We start from the raw sequence: 22396 nt of genomic DNA, 5'->3' as shown, positions 1-22396 counted from the left end.
AACCCATGCCTAAGGGGGCTCTTTTGGCATGACTATGAGGTCAGCTTTGTGATTTTTCACAATGGCTTCTTCTTTCAGAGGTTCTGCTCTCAGTGGAATCAGAGCATCGGGCCCTTTAAAAGTGTTCATCTGAATTCTGTGGCTGCAGCTTGCACGCAGTGCCTGCGTTATTCTTCTGATGCTTCTAGCTCTCCAGAGCTGCATGCATCCCTTTGATGGTGATGCTGAGAGATATGCACATATCCAGAGGGTGCAATTCCATTTTATTTGAAACCTCTGCAGTTGTCCAGTTGCTAACAAAGACTTATTTATTTATTTATTTTGACATTTATAAAGCGCGCCAAACTCAGGGGCATCTGGGCGCTGGTTTGCATGTACACAGTGGGTACAAGTGGTTGCAGGCAGGCGTTGGTTTAGATGAGTGTAGTGGTTCCAAATGGTGAGAAACAGAGGGGTTACTAGGTACACGGTCCATAGATCCGTGTTTATGGACTATGTGCAGGTGATGAACAGCTGTGATTGTCTGGCAAGCCTGATCCGCCCCGCCAGACGTTTCCCTCTTCTTTTGGTCACGATTTAAAAACTGCTTAGGATAAATGCAGTGTGCGTTTGTCATTTGTGAATAAAAGCAAAATAAGTTTAGTAATTTTAAAAGGATAGGTCACTGCAGTAACAAGTGTGAGGTAAGTCTCCCATCTGCTATAGGCTCAAGGCATTTCACGTCTCAAGACTAAATGCCACTTTATTTGAGAATGTTCTGCTCGGAATCGCCAACCTACCACTCCTCTTCCCCCTAAACCGCCGCCAGCTGGCACATTCGGACCTTCCAGTGGAAACTCCAATAAACTACTTGTTATACTTGTTCAAAGTCGTGGCTGAAGGTTTCCTACATTGTAAACCATTTTGAGCCAAAACAAAATAAATAAACGACACATTTAGGCTGCCCCTTCCTCATATGCCATTTCTCCCTCGGCTGTACCGGAAAGCAATATTATCGGCTAATAGGTGTCACAAGCGACACCAATAGTCAACACTGAAAATGAAAGATGCCCGCTTCACTGTAGAGGGGATTAACACTGGAAATAAAGCCCCCTAAAATCCTATTTCTGTATGGAGATGCCATTTATGCTGTAAGCTTAGTCCGCCCGTCCACCTCAAACAGAATACAGCCCGAGACATCAGCCTTGCTGCCAAAATGTGAACCAGATGTTGTTGCAGGTGTAAAGAATGTTTTGACTTTAGTGTAAGGAATGTACAGGGTGGGGGTCTCCCGATGTTCTTACGACAGTAATTAATTTGAAAAAATGTAATTCGAAGTAATTACTTTCGAAAATACTTCGACAAATATAAGGGGATATGGGAAAAGGGGTAAAAAAGGGGTGGGATGGGGCTTAGGATAGGGGTGGTAGTGTAGGGGAGGGGAGGGCATAAAAAATAAAAAAGTGAAGTAAATGTTTGAAATAATTACACCAAAGTAACTACTGTTGATGGGGTGACATGGAACCCATGGTGGGCAACAATTTGCTTAAGAATGACCACCTCCTGTGGGAGTTTGTCATCACCACTGGGGCTTATAACACCACTCCCAATCTGACCCGCATACTATCTCAATGGTATGAGAGAGTGACCCTTCAAGTTGAGGGGAGAGGGAGACTGGGTGAATAGGTCAAGGCTGCGGGCCATTAGCTTGCCGAGACTGTCAATTTGTGTGTTTAGGCAATGCAGTTCAGTGAGAAGAGTGTGCTGATGAGGAAACAGAAGAGTGCTGGTCGTAGAGCAATACATCAGCAATGTGCACTTCAACCGTTGTGTTGGAGCCATAGTTTAGCAAGACATCACAGAAACTGGCGGTGAACTCTAAAATCAGTATTTCAGAGCAATCGTGTTGGTTTAATTGGGAAAGTGTGCCGTTTGAATTTGCCTGTAATGGGGGGGGCGTGGCCTGAGCGCATGTAGTGCGGACGTGTGTTGCCCGAGCTCCTATTGGAATCCTTCCATTGATTCTCAAGACATCGGTAGAAGGTGAAATTGGGGCGAAATTTGAAGTGATACCGGCAATGCATACACTGGACAGTGTCGGACACCATTCTGGTGAGGAAACAGTGCTTCTGCTGCCTGGCAGACCGCGCGGAAAACTGCCTGGGTAAGGTCCAATATGGCGGCGGGGTCCTCGCTGCTGTGAGGGACGGGTTAGCAGAGCGGGAGAAGAAGAACCACCACGCTGCGCAGACCCACGCGTCAGCAAAATGAGGAGTGCAGGCAAGCCACTAATTGTTACCTACTGGGGTGTGACACCGGAATACTGCAGAGCTGCTGTGACGACGACGGCGGAAGTGCAGAGCCACTGAGGTGCGAAAAAGGAGCCGTGAGGAGGGATCTTCCCGACAAGGATAGGGAACTGCGGCGGGCCACGCACATCAAACAGACAGTGAGTGGCTGCACTGGAGTTGCGGAGAAAACACTGTGGGGCCGGGACATAAATAGCAGTCATAATGCTTGGGCGAAATAAGGGAAACAGAGCACCACCAACACGCAACGGGCAGTAAGACGGTGGACATGGCTAACATTGGGCAGTAAGCACTATAAAAGAGATCTCACCTAGATCTAAAGGGTACAAAATAGACAATGCTCAACTGAAAGCTGCCGAAGCCACTTATAATTGAGCATCCTCTAATCACTGGAAACAACTGAGCTGGGGGCAGAGGCACACAGACAGCACCCCCTCGCCCTCATACCCATGCACAAACAATCAGCAGCACGAAAGCTGGAACCATACCACACCTCACCTGTAACTCCTGTAGTAGTGTAAAGGCTGAAGCCACACCCACACGCACGTGAAACGCATAGTGCCTCGTGATACCAAGAGTAAACACCATATACTCCTCCCTGGTCAATAAACAGAACACTATACATTAAGCAGGAGCCAGGTCACAACTGCAGAAAGACCTGGGATGTCCCCAACGAAGCACAAATGGGGCATAATGGACTCTCGTGGTGTGCAGACGAGGACCCAGGACACGACACCCCCAACTAACACAGCACCAGGCGAAAGCACAACACCACAGGGTGACCCACAATAGTCTAAGGTACTGGCAGCTATCGCAGATTTGAGGACCTCACTGGAAGGTAAAATCAACATAGTGGCCATAGACATGCAGCTCATTCGCCAGGATGTATGTTCACTTGCAGAAAGGGTCACAACAGCAGAGACAACCATGAAAGAAAACACTACAACCACTGGAGACCTAGCAACTAGAGTAAAAGCACTGGAGTCAAGAAATGCCATGCTAAAGTCACGAGTGGAAGAAGCAGAGGGGAGGTCACGCAGGAACAACATTAGGGTGCGTGGGTTGCCTGAAGAAACGGAAGGTCAAGAGCCAACAGGATACATTGAAAATCTACTGCTGCAGGAAATTGGACCCGAGAAGTTATCCCAGGGGTTTGTTGTGGTTTGTTGCGGAAAGGGCACACAAGCCCCTTCATAGAAACCAGGGGTGTTGCTAGGTCTGGAACAGATCCGGGGCTAGGCTGATGTCGGGACTGTTGGGACTGGGGGCTAGCTAGCCTTTTGGTTGTAGCTCCTAAAATTCTATCCGGGGCTACAACCAAAAGACCCGGGGCTATAGCCCCCTAAGCCACCCCCTAGCAACGCCTCTGATAGAAACCCTCCCCCCCACCTCCCCGGCATACACCCCAGGCCAATCATCGATAGGATATTGAATGTTAGGGAGTGGGAGGTGATACTTCAGTTCTCCAGGGATGGCGGAACAATACAGATAAGTAGCGCCAATATAGCTATCTACCCAGACTACATGCCTATGGTGCAATAGAAATGGAATACGTTTGTGCCCATATAGGCGCCACTTTGACGGCTTGGCATAATATATATGCTGATGCTCCCAGCCAGACTGAAGATCATACATGGAGGGAAAATGTACTTTCTTGAGACCCCGGCGGCCGTGACGACGTGGCTGGAACACAAAAACTTTGGAACAAAAGATTAATAAGACACACAAGGTTGCGCGGAATCTCCCTCTGGAATAGATGTGGGAAGAAGGCACTGAGTAACACATGGGCTGATGTGACGCGGGGGTCTGTTTGCTGTTAAGAGTAAATAACAGAAAAGACACTCCTTGGGGGCCAAGGCCAATCAGACACAACAGATGGCAAAGCTATAAGACAAGACATGGATCCTTGGAGGCACCGCACCTAGAGGCGCACTTACTTGAACTGCGTGGGAGAGGTTGCCGCATGAATGCTACAGTCAGTGGGGGCAAGTGCAAACACCCGCTGGGCGGTGCTTGGACAACCCTGAACTGAGTGTTTGTTAGTGCCAGCTGATTGCTGGCCATGACCCGATACCCAATGGCTAAACATGGCCTCAAGGGTATGGGCATGCCTGGATCAGGACACCCTGATGGGCGCTGTTTGTCCCCTGAACTTAGGGGGTTGTTGAATTTGGTTTTGTTAGTTCGTTTTTCAGCGCTCTATGGAAAATGCAATGTGAAAAATGGGGGTGGACTAGTGGAGCGAGCCTGGTATGGGTTGGACTATAATTGGACATATGCTGAAAAAGTGTTGAGGTGCAACCTTGAGAACCTCCAGAAAGAGATACAGGGTAGAAGTTGGACACAAATTGCATGGGCCATCGGACAGTGGGAGGCAATGTGGGAAGCCAAATACTCTCATGGTGCGAATTGAGTTTTTGTCTTAGAATGTAAGGGGCCTGGGATCATACATCAAAAGAAAAGGAGTGAGGTCCTATCTCCGAAAGGAAACAGATATCAACAGCCCTGTTGCAAGAAACCCACTTGCTACCTGAGCGACAGGAGCAGCTCCTATCGAGATGGGGAGGGAAGGGATATGTCTTCACTTTTTCAAAATGTGCCCACGTTGTACTCATATGGGTAAACACAGCAGTCCCCTTTAAAGTCAGAGTTGGTGACCGACAGAGATGGTCGATATTTTATCCTTAGTGGTTTCTTGGACCACCGCGAAATATGTGTGGTAAACTCCTATTTTCCCAATACTGTAATATCGGCACCGGTAAGGCTGCTTAGTAGTAAGATTGCACTAGAAACAAGAGGCGCTATTAATTTGGGGTGGAGATTTTAATTGTGTATGGGAGGTGACCCTGGATAGATCAATATCACCCCAGGGAGGCCCCCCTTGGCCACTGACAGGTACGATGGAGAGTTATATACCCAGATATTAGGGGATATTCTTTTTATTTGCCCCCGCAAGATCGTTATACAAGGATTGATTATATGTTTGTGGGGGTGGAGGATTTGGCGGAATTCACGTGTGCGGAGTACGAGGGACGCACAGTGTCGTATCACTCCCCACTGCTGGTCACATGGGAAATGAAGGGAACTAGGCCACCTTTTTATCCCAACATGGCAAATGCCCATGGATGCCCTATGTGATGACCTCTTTAAGGACACATTACAGAGCACAATAAAACACTATTTGGCAACCAACAATGGCAGTGTGGACAGCTGGGGCACTATCTGGGAAGCACTGAGGGTAGTAGTATGAGGAGATATCATAGCGAGGGCAGGGAGGTATTCACAAACAGCTGAGGGCAGATTTGGAGACGCTGGAAGATGAGATTTCTAGGACAGAGGCCCAGAAGCCCATAGCTAGGCAGCAGGAAAAAGGCCATATTACTAAAACTGGGAGTGTAACATTGGGAGTGTATGTATGCAGCACTCGAGGGGTTTGGGTTCCTAAAACTATGAATGCTGTTTGCGCAGGCTTGGGGCAGACTTTCTAAGTTCAACTATGAAGCATGGGCAGCACAGGTGCCCGTTGAGGGGGACAAATCCGGCAGGTTGCTGGCATGGCTATGCAGGAGAGAGCAACCTAGAATACTGACAACTAGGCAGCTGGATGAATGCGGTGCTGAATGGAGGTCCCAGACAACCGTCAACGAAATGTTCACTGACTTTTACACACAATTATATAGGCACAACACGCAGGTATTGCAAGAGGAGATTGAGGCCATTTTTGACCAGATCCGACTCCTCCAACTGGATGAGAAGCAGGTGGAAGCCCTATATCAACCTATTTCTCTGAAAGAGTTTAGGGAGGCAACAGCGACCCTCGTCGCATTGAAGGCCTCAGGGAGTGACGGATTACCGTCAGAATTCTATTAAACATATAGCTCACTGTTGGCAGAGCTACGCCTACGGGTATATACAAAGCCACATGAAAAGGGCATTCTTGCACCTGGAATAAGAGAAATGTTGGTTATACCGATCCCTAAACCTGGGAATCCCATGGTGAGCTGTGACTCTTATCGACCACTGGCCATGCTGAAATATGATGCCAAAATACTAACTGCTATACTTGCTGCCCGCTTGTGTAGAACCATAGCTCACATAATACATAATGACCAGAAAGGGTTTGTGCCAGACCGTCGCACTGCTCACAACCTGCGCCGGCTGCAACATATTATAGATTAGACCAACGGCAGGCGGGAACATCTGATGGTTGTGTCACTTGTTGCCAGGCTTTTGATTCAGTCTTTTGGGAGTGTATGTATGCAGCACTCGAGGGGTTTGGGTTTGGAAGGGCATTTATTTGTTGGGTTAAAATATTGTATACCAACCCCATGAGTAAAATCTGGTAAGTATATTTCAGGCATATGGAGCATCTTTCGCGCTCTCAAACACTTGTGTACGAGCGCGATAGAAATAAAATATCAATAAAAAAAAATATCAATCAATCGAAAGGGGCACTCACCGGGGGTGCCCACTATCACCAATGCTATACATATTAGCTCTGGAACCCCTGGCGGTGTACCTAAGGCAGGAGTGCCTGGCAGCGGGTTTAGAAGTGGGGGGCACAAGACATCTACTGTCACTATATGCGGACGATGTCTTATTATATTTATGCAAACCAACTCATGATCTCCCCATTATATTGGAGGTTCTGGAGGACTTTGCAAAGCTATCCAGGATCACGTCTAGCAGACCAAAGTCTTGCCTATTCCCTCTGGCGGGACTCAGGAAGGAGGATATAGCAGATTAACCAGACCTTGGGTTGCAGTGGGAAACAACAACACCCAAATACGTATGGGTTCGGGTTGCACATGAACAACAAGATACACAAAAGTAGAACAGTGTTAGGATAACAGACGGAATTAAAGATTCCAGGAGTTCCTGGTCACTTTTACCACTTTCGACCATGGGCAGGATCTCTATTACTAAAATAATTATTCTCCTGTGGCTGTTGTATGCCTTTGCAAATGTACATTACTACATACCACCACGATTCTTCAGGGACCTTGACGCTATGATCAGGGGATTTATATGCAGTGGAGGCTGCAACAGGATTGCAGTCAAGACACTGTACTTGCCATACCAAGGAGGCGGGGTGCAGCTCCCGAACCTGGAACTGTATTATCTAGCTGCTCGACTATGATATGTGGCCATGTGGCTAGCAGACAGGGGTACTGAAAGTGGCCTCCTGCAGACAATAGTGCAACCTGCTAAGCTTAAGGACATTTTATGGATCCAGGTTCTTGTATGGGCCCACAATGCTTAATAGTAGAATTAGGCAGACAAATCTGGGCCAGGGCACTAAAGTTGGCCCACACACAACACCCTTACTCCCGAAACGCACCTATAAGGACAGATACCTGCACAAACCTGACGGAACTAGGAGCTGTCAGTGTCTGGGAAATGGATGGCATATACACTTGCGAGGACATGTTCGAGAACGGGGAATTCAGGGAACTCGATTGTTTGATGCAATAGGAGGGACTGCCGGGGGGACAATTTTTGTGATATATGAAGATACGAAAGGTGGCCAAGCAGAAGTGGGGGGGGATGGCCCGATGAACCTACAGAAGAAGCGCTTGTGTCTCTACTGTATGAACTAGAAGAATATTACAAGCCAACGACACAAATTCACGAGTGTCTATTGGGAATGGCAGATATAACACATGAGAAGCTGAAAGACGAATGCGAGAAAGAAGCAGGGACACAATTTACAGCGGCTCAATGAGGGCAGGAACTGATCTTTGTCAAAAACGTGTCTCGCAATGAACGATTCCGCTTGGTTCAACTTAACATGTTGCACCGAAAATACATGACCTCAAGCAGAGTGTCCGAATTTAACAAAGAAGCAGCCCTGACTGCTCCTGGTGTAATACCGTGGGGTCAGATCTAAGGCATATGCTATGGGAATGCACTAGGGTGAGAACATTCTGGTTTCGTATAGATCAAGCGTGCAGGAAAGCTGCCATTACTAGGTTTGAATGGAACTTAATGGAGTGTCTGCTAGGAATGCATCGCAGACCCAACAAATACAGACATGTGATTAAGTTCATGGACCTGGCATGCGTCCTAGCAAACAGACGCATTGTGATGTCTTGGAAGAGCAAACAGGGGCCCCAATATGATCAATGGTATAGGGAATTTGAATGCTGGTACTTTGCGGAGACGAAGGCGTGGGCTGGGGCTACACAGGGCAAAGATGGTGAACAATCAAACGCATCCGATGCATGGAAAAACAGGAGTGTGTCAACGTTCCCACCCTCAGATGACAAGCCACCCTGAACATGGAAATGACAGAATGAGGGTTGCACAATGTGAAGGATAGGCCCAGGACGGTTTATGTGGAAGTGACAGAATGAGGGTTGCACAATGTGAAGGATGGACCCAGGACGTTTTTTTGGATAGGGCCTGATATTGGAGGGATCGGGAGGGCAGTCCCATACATACCTGCTCCATGAATCACTCCCATAACCTATTTGAGCTCATGTTATTTATTTATTTTTTTGTTATTTTGTTTAAACCTGAGTTTAGGCATGAGTGAGTTAACACTGCCAGTAAATTTAGCTGAGAGGAAGCTGGGACATTGTAACTGTTGGAGAAACAAGATTTGCCAATGTACCTTGAACAATATTGTAAAATGAAAATAATAATAATAAACACATTAAAAAAATGTTTTAAATTGAATGTGCGTGTAATGGAGGTATTTTGTTGAAGGTCTTTAATGTGTACGAGAAGCAGTGGTGGCTAGTGAATTTTTAAAATGCGGTCATAACGGTTTTTCTCAAACTGTCCAGACAGAGATCACTAGGCAAGCCTGAAAAACATCAGAGGATTTGGGGCAGCTGTGAGATATCATCCCAAAACATTTTTCAAAACAATGGGATGAGAAAGAGCATTTTACAGTACACATTTCTAGAAGATTTGGTAATAATCCATACAATGTCAAATTTGTTCTGCAGCAGAAAAACTTAAATGGGTGCTAGGATACCATCTGTGCACAGCAGCATTTTGCAACACATATTCATGTTGACTATGGCTAGAGAAAGATCATGACGCTTGCCCAAACAATATATGCCAGTGCTGTCCACACTGGATGGGTCAAAAGCCGATAATGACGCCTGTAAACACAACATGCAAGAGCTGCCCCATTTTCATACTATCAGTCTAGTGTGCACCAATACAAGCCAGCATTGCCCTGTAAACTACATTTCCATGCTGGCTCTGTCCAATATAATCCAGCGATAACACTGTAAAAACACATTTTATGCTGCATGTGTCCAAAGTAGTTTGTTATGCCTGTCAACACAACATGCTGGTTCTTCTCCATTCTCATGCTGCCAGTCACCAACTATGTATGCCAGCATTTCCCTGCAAAGCACATTTTCTGACTGGCTGTGCCCAAGATATGCCAGCATTGCTACTGTAGAAGTTCATGTCCAAACTGCTCATACACGTCGTAATTCACGGGGCCTATCAACATAATATGTGACTGCTGTCCCCCTTTCATGCTGGCTGTGCCCAGAGAAAACCATGGCAAAGTGTTCTTCAACAATATATGCCAGCTGTGTCTTGTAAACCGTTTTTATGCTCAAAGTGTCCAACAATATGCCAGCATTGCCCTGCAAAATATGGTTTCAGGCGAAAGTGGACAACAATATGCCAGCGTTGGCATGTACAACATGACTTTATGCTGAAAGGAACCAACAGTATGTTAGCATTGCTCTGTAAAATATGTGTTCCTGTTAAGAGTGATCAACAGTTATTTGAATTTCGCTGTAAAACACATTTGTGTTCTGAAAGTGCCCAACAATATATCAGTCCTGCCCTGTAATGCACATTTTCATGCAGCTGGTGACCCACAACATAATGACAGCACTGCCATTCTAATTATATAGCCTGTTACAAAGGTTCTGTCAAACATCACTATCTGTGCCAGCGATCTGCCCCGCTGCACTTGAAGCTCCGAAATCCTCCTGCCCCATAGACGAACATTTATTTTGTATACCTTGTTCTACTCTGGTCCTTGGCTCTCCAGCTCTCATCCTCTCCCTGGCAATCATCAACATGCAGGTAGGGAAATGAGTGATACCTCCCGCACTTAGTCCTGTCCCTGCACAGGCCATAGGAGTTCGTGGGGACAGCATCTAAACAGAGGCCCTCTTAGCATCTTCTGGGCTGTGCTCTCTTTCACCACGCTGTGCCTGCAGGGACAGAAACCCTGGCGGCCCCCAACAGAGGCGTTGCTAGGGGGGGCTAAGGGGGCTATAGCCCCTGGTCTTTTGGTTGTAGCCCCAGATAGAATCTCAGGAGCTAGCCCCGAGTCCCGACAGTTCTGACATTAGCGTAGCACCGGGTGTTTTCCAGACCTAGCAACACCCCTGACCCCTAATGTGAGACGTCACTTGACATGAAGATCTGCAGAGCCTCTGTCCCTGCAGGCGCTTTGTGGCGCTGCTTTGCACGTCACTGCCTTCCAGGTTTAATGACCGGGGAAACTGTGCATAACAAGAAGCAGTTATGACACTTTCCTATAGCGCCAGCTGCTCTCTGTTATCCATTATGGATAGGCCGTCACCGACAAGGGTTGTTTTAGTAGATGATGACACCTTGAAGTTGGTCAACACATAGGAAGTTGTTGCTTGTAGAAAGAGCATCTTATAAAAAGATGCTCACGTGGGAGATTAAGTATAACACTGGTATTGGGGTCTTCTTAAGACCAACCAAAGAAGGTCTCTTGGATGCTACAATAACATTAAAGTTTACAGAAGATTAACACACACTTGGAAGGTGAGGCTTAGAGTTGAGTAACACTGAAAGGAGACTTACAAAGGAGTGTGGGAGTCCCTCTACTGAGAACAAACATGGGTCAAATTCTTCCACTCAGCAGGGTCTACAACCATGTTTTAGCTCTCTGACCCTTCACAGAGAAATAATATCCATGTGCATACGTCTGTGTTCCACCCACAAGGGCAGTCCATCACCGAAATGCTGGTGAACCCTAAGTAATCCAGGGTAATCGAGACGTGGACCCCTTGCTCACTGTGTCTTAGAGAGGCCCAGCTTCACCTCACTGATGAGGCCCGACTAGGCCGAAACACGTGTCTGGCATTTCGGTGCTGGACTGCCCCTGTGGGTGGAACAAAGACTGATATGCAAATGGATATTTCTTCTCTGTGAAGGGGCAATGAGCTGAAACATGGTAGTAGACCCTCCTGAGTGGAAGACATTCCATAGAACAGGGTATTGGACCCATGTTCGTTCTCAGTAGAGGGGCTCCCAGACTCCTTTGCAACAGAAAGGAGACTGAGCTTGATTTAGGTTGAAACAAACAGGGGAGCTTGCTGAAAAGTGACACTGATAATTGGAAACACGAAAGAGTACCACTGACGAGAGGGAGTTTGCATTCTACTAACACTGGCATGAGCGAATGTGCCGCAGAGAGGATTCCTTTGTACGGCGAACCCGGATTTCTGGCTGGCCGCGGCCCGGGGCACGAGTGGCTCGTCCCCAGGCAGTAATAGTACAAATGAAACGGGCCATTCCTTTGCAGGGATAAAGAATCTGGGCTCGGGGGAGTACGAGTGGGCCTACAAGATGTAATGTTGATGGGCGAGTTTGCCAAGGAGCACCACAGAGGGAACTGAGGGGATGCTTAGTGCTCTTTTATCCGGGCAAAGGCTGTACCCCGGGGTGTCTATGTAAACACATGCACCTTGAGCTAAAACTAAAGATAGATGCACATAACGTGAGGGCACATTAGAATAAAACACGGGAAGTGGGATTATCACATCCAGTTGTGTGTGTTGTGTAGCTTGTGTACTGCGCCAAGGCACCATGCAATAGTCTCAGTGCCTCCAGGCATGTCTGGAACATTGGTCTGCTGTGCCCCCGCCCGGGTGACGCAGAGCTCAGTGTAGTCTAGGGAAGGAAAAGGGGAAGCAAGGGGGAGATACAGGAAAGGCAAGACATTCCTGTTTCTTTCTTTCACTTATTCTGTTTGAAGTCTTTCTGATCATCATTAACCACAGGGCTGGAAATGGAACTTATCAACTGTGAGATCCCATAAGCAACACACTGGGTTTGGGGGCTAAGGAGGGAGGGAGTGATTCAGGTTACCCACCCCCCCCCACCAGTAAATAAATCAATTTCAGGACATTAATACATTATTAACATCTGGAAACTAACCCAAAAAAGGAGCCACATTGCCTATGATATGGCAAGCAATGAATAAACGGTGTACATCTTCTAAACCTAAAAAGCTGTACTTCAATATTTTCTGCTGAGCACAATGTTGACAGGCATTTTCACAAGGGTCCCAAATTAACGTTCTAATGGGTAAGTCTTTCGACTTTGGTCCTGACGCCACTGAGTTACATCCGCGGCAGCAAAAGCAGATCCATGACATTAAAGCAAAAAACAAGGGGGCAGGGCGGTGCTGGGAGTCCCTCTGCCGGACGTTAGTCCCAGTTATGAGAGACTTACCCAGAGTTTTTAGGTCACTATCTTTCACAGAGAAGAAATATCCCAAACATATCAGTCTTTGTCCTGCCCTGTGGTAGTCCAGCACCGAAATGCTAGGCAATTCTCCTCTGAACAAGAGTACCAACAGCAACTCCAGACACAGTGTTTCGGTCTGGTTGGACCTCATCAGTAGTGTGGAGCTGTACCTCTCTAAGAATAGTGAGCAAGGGATCCACGTCTGGATTCCCCTAGTTACTTAGGGTGAGACCCAACGTTACTTAAAATATGCAACAAAAAATACAAGGGTGGGGGGGTCCTGGAAGTCCCTCTGCCGGACATTAGTCCCAGTTATGAGAGACTTACCCAGAGTTTTTAGGTCACTATCTTTCACAGAGGAGAAATATCCAAAACATATCAGTGTTTGTCCTGCCCTGGGGAAGTCCAGCACTGAAATGCTAGGCAATTCTCATCTGAACAAGAGTACCAACGGCAACCCCAGACACGTGTTTCGGTCTGGTTGGACCTCATCAGTAGTGTGGAGCTGTACCTCTCTAAGAATAGTGAGCAAGGGGTTCACGTCTAGATTCCCCTAAAATATGCAAAAGACAAGGGGGGGTCCTGGGAGTCCCTCTGCCGGACATTAGTCCCGGTTACGAGAGACTTACCCAGATTCTTTAGCTAGCTCACTATCTTTCACAGAGGAGAAACATCCAAAACATATCAGTCTGTGTCCTACCCTAGGGAAGTCCAGCACAGAAATGCTAATCAATTCTCCTCTGAATAAGAGTACCAACAGCCACCCCAGACAAGTGTTTTTTCGGCTTGGCTGGACCTCATAAGTAGGGTGGAGCTGTGCCTCTCTAACAATAGTGAGCAAGGGGTCCACGTCTGGGGGACACAAATAGATTGTTGTACAAGATCCGGGGAGACATTTTTTGACGGATCCAGGAAAATCCAGCAAAAAGCCCAGCGCTGATTATGCATACAGTGCAACCGGCCCCAGATTACAAAAGAAGAAAAAGCAGAAATCTAGGTCTCTGTGTATTAGGGTAGCAGAGTACTGCATGTCACCTGGGCAACATGATCCACTGCTATGTTTTTATTTCTCCATGAATTGCATTCTGGAAGTTGTAGACTTAGGTCACTTCAGTTGAATAATGTCAACTAATGTTAAAGTAAATGCAAAGTCCAGGACTGGAATAGGGTGCGATGGAGGTTTCTGGTAACCTTATGTCTGGGCATGCTCCCCTGCACAGATCTGTTGCTAGGGGCGGGCGAAGGTGGAGGTGTCCCGAGGCACAGAGTAGAGGGAGGGGTACTGCATTGGCTGGTGCGTATCCCCCACAGGGAGGGGACTGCAAGGGCTGAGTGGGTGCTGAAACACCAACCAATAAAAGCTGAATCCAAGTAAAACTAAAGAGAAAGGCAGGGTGGGTGAGGGGTATGGTGATCAGATGTCCCTGTTTTCCCGGGACTGTCTGGGGAAATCTCCCTCCGTCCCGGGAGTTTTTTTCATTTTGCAAATCCTGTTTTTGCTGGGACCTGATTTCGAAATCCCGAAATCGGGGTCTGGTGCTACTCTTCCTGTGCGATTGGGGCGTGAAATGCTTTTCACACCCCATTTCTTTCAATGGTAGGAGTGTGCCTGTGAGCACATCCCCTTCCTGTCCCCTGCAACCGGCCAGCGACATAGAAGTGGGACTACATTTTTATTTGTATTTACGTTAGTCCTACATCTATGTCTATAGCCTGTCCCGTTTTTTTTTTTTTTTTTACAAATCTGGTCACCCTAATGAGGGGTGAACTTGGGGTGATGGACGGGTATAGTGAGAAGAAGAGGGGAGAAAGATAAAGGGTGTGCTTAGTGCATAGCAAAGGGTAGGAAAATGAACACAGGAATGAAAGGGGAAAACACAGAAGGAAAAAGAATGCCAAAATAAAAGAAAATGGGGTGTGGGTGAGACATTGCATAGAGAAGAAAAGGCAAATAAGAGGAAGAGAGCAAACCAAATGTCAAATGAAGAAAAATGGTGAAGGAGAGGGGCTAAAAGATCAAAGGAAAACAGAGGATTGGACAAAAAACAAAAGGAATACAGAATGGAATTTAAAAAAGAAATGATGTAAGAGGGAGAGGATGGGAACATGCAGTAGAAGGGGATCAGAAAAGGTTGTGCTGCACACCCAGAAAAGGGGAACAAGATAAAGGAAGGAATGCTCTCATCTCTCCCTGGATCTTGGGGTCTCCTACTCCATAACAAGCTGGTTTTCTGCCTGGACAAGTTGTATGTTACCTACTTGGCGGTGCTGTCCCGGGTATTAAGTGTCAGAACTCAGCCCTTACGGGCAATTACTGGTATTGGCATTTAGGTATGTTCCCAACATTTCCTGCATATTGCGATCGCCATGTGGCTGGCTAACACCTGAAAAATGCACAGACCATTTTCCAGCCCACAATGCACAAACCCTGCACTCTCAAAAAAAAAAGTGTCCGTACACAGTTTTAAGGTCTGCACTGTTTTTCTACATACTGTTGATCATGTGTGCGATGTGCACAACAGGCTGATGTGCTCCTTGTCTCACTCATGGCATCCTCACATGCAAGGAATCATCCTTTCCTAGAAGAATGGTGAGGCACACCTCGCAACTGACACGCCTTTGGCACATGTCACCCACCATGGAGCCAGTTCATAAACACAGCTAGGCACGTACCATCCATAGATTTCAACAGGGCTCCCTATGCTAAATCTGATTTCATTAACTTTGGCAGCTCAAAAAGTTTGAGATGTACGGGTTATGTGAATTGATGTGTTTGCATAGATGTCATATAGTGGTTGCCAGGGGTCGCAACTGCGACCCCTGAGGTCTACCTTGCTACCCCTGAGGTTTCCCTTGCTACCCCTAAAAAAACGTTTTTTTTTTCTTTTCAATTGAGGCTCATGTGCTGTGGCCAGCACCATGTGGCTCTTTGTTTCTGGAGTGGCTGTTTTCTGATAGCTATTGCCGGTAAGATAGCTCAGTGGGTTTGAGCGCTGGCTGCTGCAATGTATGTGTGATCTGCAGGTTCGACTCCCAGCAAGGTCAACTCAGCATTTCATCCTGCTGAGGTTGATAAATGAGTACCAATACAGGTTGGGTAATATCGTATGTATATTTGTTCTATATGAAGCGCTTAAGGGTAATTGCTATATAATAACACATCATTATTGTTTGGCCTTGGACGTCTGTTTGCATTCATAGTGATTTGGTAATATGGGCCTATAAGCACTGATATTCACGATACATGTGGCGATCCATTCTTGAATGAAAAGTATATCACTTTACAGTGATATCGTAACCATATTGTTCGTAGTGTACTTAGAAATAATGCTATGTGATGCCACTTCCTGTTTTGTCGAGGGTTGAAAGGCCGTGTTCTATTGCTTCTTGTGATGTCACTTTGGGGTGGGGTCAAATGACATCACTTCCTGTGATGTCATCAGAGGTCAAGGGTCGTGTGATGTCACTTCTGCTAGCCCTGGCATTTTGGTGAAATGATATCCAGCATGCACAGTTACTTTCTCCAACCCCAGGCCTGTGGGCCCATAGCCGCGGAAGCTGTACCCTTTGCTATGATATGTCTGAGGCAAGAGGGCCACACTGATGTTGGGTATGGCGCGGGGTGCAGGGGCAAGTTTGCAACATTTGAGGGAGCTGTGCACAAGTGGGGGTGGGGGGGCACTTTTGCTGTTGGCCCTGGGCGCCGTACTGCCCTGGCCCGGCAGGCATTCACCCTGTGCACACCCATTCAACAGTGCAAAGCGGCCTTCCCAGCAGCCAGAGGCCCCATGCTGCTCCGCGGCAAGGCATGCACCCACACGTCTCCGATCTTCCTTTCACGCCCTGACTCAGAAACTTGCAAAACCTCGTTGATGAACACGGTCTGCCTTCCATCATGGAAGTTCCGTGTACCGAGGTGCGCGCGTGCTTACCCTGGGGTGACTAACGCTCGGGGAATGCTTTACTCGTTAGCAGGTTGGTCAAGTACAGCCACGCATGGGTCACTGGTGGGGTCTGGCATCGCTGGCTCCAGTAGTAAGCATCACTACTTCTGCTGAAGCAGCTTAATATGGCTGAAACTATGGGGAACGTCAATAAAGAGGGAATGGGGGACATTTAAATTGAAGGTGTACCACACGTCGTGGACAAACCACGTGAAATTATAAATGACATACTGGCGCCCCACTACTCCCTACCCTTTATGAACTTGTTTTTAAAGCAACTTCTTCTTGAATGGGTGAATTCCCTGGCCCCCCCTTCATGTTTACCTTCAGTTATCCCCTACCCAAGAATATTACTTGCAACTGCCTCAACGACTTCCCCCGCGTGCAGCCCCCCGGCTTTTTATTTTCAAATTCAAACGTCTTGTTCGTTATGAGTTTTGAAATGGGAGCTATGCCGTTGTTCAGGAATTGTCTGTCCTCTGTCCCTTCCCTTCATTATATTGAGCCGCTGGCCGGGGCTCCATCCTACACATGTTAGGATAACGCATCATGGGCAGCCATGCATGACAGAAGACTCGAGCACTGGGGGTGAGTCATCCTCACGCAGCGGCGGCTGGGCGTGCCTCGAGGAGGACAGCATGTCAACCCGCCCCTCCAATTGGGCCTGACGAGGAAACAGAGACACACCGCGAAGAAGCAATCCGCTTAAGATCACCCAGTGTTGGGCAACTGGAGATGCCGCGAATACAGGACTTCCATGCGTGGAAGATGGCGCTGACATTAATGCTGAGGACGAGGATAATCTCTATTAAAATTGATTTTTCCTTTTTCAACTTTATTTTCACACACGCGATGAACTAAACATTGTTTCTTCACTGAATTATTTATATACGCACTCATGTTTAATACTTTAAAGTGCTTACATTAGATGTGATTATTTTGTTGGCCTTTTCTTTCACTTTGTAGATATATGGAATTGTGATTTCATATTTATTTTATGTATATGTGCTTAAGGTTTTCTTGTTTTAATTTAACCAAATGCACAATACAGTGAAGAAAATGAATACAGGAGTGGGGGGCTTACTTTCTCATTTGCGCCTTATTGTGTACACATGCAGACTACTGAGCAAACAATATAAGCCTATTTCCATCACAGAATGATACCTTTTTATTTTTTATTTTACAAAGAACTCAGAATCGGACCCCCAGTGTAGAATTCTGTCAGAGAATCACATGTCATTGCCATTGCTTGCTTTCACATCATTCAAACACACACAACAGGCTCGGTGTCTCAAAGATTCAGGGGTGCTTGGGGGAGCGCCTAGTCACCCTCTTGGGGATAATAATGAGGAAAAGCAAGCGCTACAAAACCAAAATATGAAGAATAAAAGCAGTGGGTGGCCTTGCCAGGCCTGGCTTGGGATGTGATGCTTTCGGCAGAGGTCGCATGGATGCTTGTTTGGATGAAGGAAACGTGGAGGTTGATGCAAGACTGTTGCCTGTGTGTGCATGCAGTGGCTGCGGCAATGATGAAGTGTTTACACAGTGCTTGCTGCTTCCAAAGGCTTGCCGCTTCAAAGCACTGTAAGCAACCGGGGTTAGTACAAGCTCCTGGCAGCGGTACTCAGTTCAACAACCTTGGAGATATCGAAGGTGGAGCTACGTTTGACATGTTATTCCATGTCACCAGGTAAAACATGTTTCCCATGGCGGGATTTCCTCTAATAACAAAATGGGTTCGTGGTCTCAGTTGACTGCAGTTGACCGAATGGCGCGCTCCCAGTCCCAGGTGACAAGGAATCCCAAAGGCAAAGCCAGGGGCCCTGGCACGGTGTCCCCTGGGGTGGCACGGTGTCCCCTGAGGTGGCATGGAGTCATCCCCTAGCCCTCGCAATAAACCAGAGCCGCCTGGCTTCCAACCAGTGACATGCGGGTGTCACCCAGGACCTGGCTGCAGCCTCTCCTCCTGCTGAACTATATTCTTGGCTTCCATCCACCCACCTCCTTCCCTGGCAGCTAATAGCGCAGCGTGCAGAAGTATTCCTCGCGCAGCATCCCGGGCGACCAGCCCACCCCCTCCTTGGTGAAATAGAGGGCGAAATCAACATGCAAACTGGTTGCACGCAGGTCCCTGCACGGGCATCTCAACAACAGTAGCTATTTCATTCAACGAGATCTCATAGCGGCGGCTAAGGTGCAGACCGGCTGCCTCTCAGGAAGCATCATTTCGGGGGCAACCTTTTCACGTCCCAAAGATGAAAGGCAGAGTCGGTCGCACCAGCATGCAAACCAGCACAGACCTTACAGACTGTCCTCCACAACAGGCGCTCTACCCGGCGAGCTACATTTTCGTATCAGCCTTACCTCCTCGACTGTCAGTGGCATGCATATCCGGTACTCCTTCTGCAGCATCTCCGCGGGCCGGTCCTGCTTCTCCTGCCGTCCGGAAGCAACAGACACCCCCAAAGTTTGTCCAAAACAAGCCCGGGCGCCTGGCTCACCTTGCAGTCGGAGGTTGTTCCCAGCGCACCTTTTTGCACTGGGAGTGGAAAACCCCACCTACTGTACTCAGACACACACAGAGACACACACACTGGAAAGTTAACCCCCTCGCGAGCGGGGAACCTGCTCGTAAGAAGGCGGAAGGCGAGAAATCTACCCAAAGTGCACATTCCGGAACATGCGAGGCGGTCTTTATCCGGATTAGCGGGGGCTCCGGTTTCAGTCAGACCTGCAGCTTCCTGTGAGGAGTGCCCTCTGCCTTCCAGGAGACGCGCGCGCGCGCTCATCTGCCGCCGCGGTGATCTGGCAGCTTCCCCCGCAGCTAATCCACGCTTTACGAGCGATTTACTCTTTCCGCCTCTTTCTCCCTTCAGCCGTTGATGCTCGCCCATGTCTGCTGCAGTCCTTAAACCTCGGGCAGCGCTGCCCCCGCCCGCCTCTTTTAACCTCATCAATGCGGTCCTGCTTTGCCCGAGCTTCATTTTAGGAGCCCTCTTGCTCGCCAGTGGTTTCCGCTTTCTCTGTTTTCTCCCCAACACTCTTTTCAGTTTCAGCACTTCCTACACTCATGTCGTTTTTCGTCTGCCTACACGCACCCTCCAGCGCCTGATGGCTCTTACTTTCCCCCTTAACATACCTACCAATTCTCTCGTCAGCAGCTACATGTGGTTCTGACCCCCTGGTCCTTCTAAGAAGGCCCCTCGAGACATTTTAAGACCCATTGCTTCATTTGTGCTGAAGTCAAGTATCTGTAACGGTTGCGATTATTCTGCCACTCTGGCCACGTTAACAAAGTTGGACAAGGAGGTTTACAATTTGCTTGTTATTCCAATCTGTTTGGATCCCTTTTGTACGAAGGCCCCTCGAGACATTTTAAGACCCATTGCTTCATTTGTGCTGAAGTCAAGTATCTGTAACGGTTGCAATTATTTTCAATACCACCTTTTGGAGATAAGCCTGCTGCTCCGTCCACGTTACCAAAGTTGGACAATGAGGTTTACAATTTGCTTGTTATTCCAATCTGTTTGGATCCCTTTGGGTGAACTAGAGGTGTGGGGCTGCTAGACGGCTTAGAAACCAATATTCACCCTTGGACCACTGGTGCCCCAGAAGTTGATTCGTCACATTGGTGGCAGACGGTCGGATCTATTTGGAGTCTTGCGCACATCTACACACTGCTAGGTATTGTATTTATTTATATAGCGCGCCAAGCCCTTAGGCATCTGGGGAGATTTCTCATGGTTACAGGATTACACTGTTACATCGACTTTATTTACAAGTTTGATATTACGTGATGATACACGGTACGTATTTGCATAGTATTTACATATATATGTTAATGTTAAAGGACATTTGTACTGCGCACTATCACCACCGGAGTGGTCCACTGGCGCTCGGGCGGCTCTGAAAGAGGAGGGGGGGATTGAGTTAGTGGGTCGAAGCAGGAAAAGTGCAAGAGAGCAATGATGTGCTGTTGGCGGCCTCAGCCCGGTGGGTCCATTGGCTGGGCCTGGGGTGTTTGCGGCCGGTAGTCGCCGTGTACTGTTGTGCGAGTCTATGTGTGTTTTTGTTTTGTTGTTGTAATTTAGTGAAGTTTGTGCGGTTTGCTGTGCTGTAGGTTTTGGTTGTGTTTTGGTTTGAAGTTTGAGAGGTGTATGCAGAAAGGGAAATTGTTAGTGGGGTTGGTTAGTTTGCATCTCTGTCCTGAATTGAGGTGCTCGGCGTGCGTAGTCTCCATTGATGCTCCTCTGTCCTGATCTGGGTCCGGCTGGCAAACAAGGTTCCTTACTCCTTTCGCCCCCACCTCTATCACTTTCCCTCATAGCCCCCCCTGTCCTCCCTTCATAGTTCTGTGGCCAGTGCACCCGCTGATGTCAACATCTCAGGTAGTGTGGTGATTGCCAATATCTCGACAATTCCACAACACTGTGGCGCCTGGCGGTAACTAACGGGAGGGACCGGAAGTGTTGGTGTGGTTGGCTGGGTTAGTTGACTCAGTCTCCGTGCGTGTCACCTGTGTTCCGGTCTATCCGGTGTCACCCGTCCAGGTGCCACGGGAGCTTCCCTGTCGGTTCGGGGTGTCCGTGTCCTTTCTAGTTTAGTCATCCTTTTTCCTGTTTCGGTTTTTAGTTTTTAATCTGTGGTGTTGAAGAGCCAGGTTTTTAATGATTTCCTGAATTTTAGGTCATCTTTTGTGTTTCTTACATCAAGGCAAGATAGCAACAGTACACTTAGGCTTCATTCGTAATAAGCCAATGTTTGGCCTTCTTACGGAAATTTTGGTAGGACGGTTCCAATATGATGCAAGTGGGTAGGGCATTCCAGGTTTTGGCTGCAAGTACGGAAGCTTTTGCCTCCTGCCTTTTGGAGCTTAAATCTAGGTATGATGAGGCTGTTGGAATGGGATGATCTGGTCAGTCGGTTGGTTGAGTAGAGTTTGAATTTATCGCATAAATACATGGGTGCTAGATTGTTCAAACATTTGTATGTCAGAGAAAGGGTCTTGAATTTGATTCTCTGGTTTATAGAGAGCAAATGGACACTCTGTCTAAACTCTGAGATGTGGTGCAAGTTTCCCTGTCAGAGCTGCCCAGGCCTGGAATGCATTGCCCATTGCGTTGAGAGCTAACTTACCCTACTCTAACTTCAGAAGCAAGGTAAAAAACTGTCTCTGGTTCAACGACAAATAATTGTCATGGAACCTAACTGCCATGATACTTCTGCAACCTAGTCTAAGACGTTTCTGTTCCCACGCCTGTTACCAATGTTCACACTCTCATTTTTGTAACTTGTTAGTTTCTCATTCCAAACTCCGGTATTGACATGTATGTATTGTTTTGCTATATCTTTTATACTCTGTATGTAACCCAAGCTTAAGTAACCTTGTATCTGCTGTGCCCGGCTACCCCTGGGTTTTGTGCGCATTATCAAATAATAAACAGACAAACAAACAAATGTGCAGTGTTCTTGGAAAGCTAGTTGCTGCTCTAAGCGCTTTGTTCTGGTAGGTTTCCAGTTTTTTTAGGTTATGTTGGTTAGTGCCCAAATATAGGGCATTGCAGTAGTCTAATTTGGTTAGTATTAATGCCCTGGCTAATGTCAGGCAGTTGTCAGGGGTCAGAAAGGATCTGCAAGCATTGATGAGCTTGCAGGTGTAAGCCATGGAGG

At 47.5% G+C, this 22396-nt stretch overlaps 1 protein-coding gene across 1 annotated transcript in view; it reads right to left on the bottom strand.

The window, feature by feature from the left end:
* LOC138526746 (cytoplasmic phosphatidylinositol transfer protein 1-like) overlaps positions 1–19478 on the bottom strand; it is a 511789-nt gene extending 492311 nt beyond the window's left edge. The window contains exon 1 of the mRNA XM_069637411.1: positions 19091–19478. Coding sequence (XP_069493512.1) covers positions 19091–19138 — 48 coding nt within the window. The 5' untranslated portion in view covers positions 19139–19478. The remainder of the gene's footprint in view (positions 1–19090) is intronic.
* Positions 19479–22396: the final 2918 nt, after the last annotated feature.

The sequence above is a fragment of the Ambystoma mexicanum genome, chromosome 1q (genome assembly GCF_040938575.1).
Source record: "Ambystoma mexicanum isolate Mex_15411 chromosome 1q, UKY_AmexF1_1, whole genome shotgun sequence".
NCBI classification, from domain to species: domain Eukaryota; kingdom Metazoa; phylum Chordata; class Amphibia; order Caudata; family Ambystomatidae; genus Ambystoma; species Ambystoma mexicanum.
Note: the sequence above shows the minus strand (reverse complement) of the source record. Positions and strands in the feature narration are given on the sequence as shown.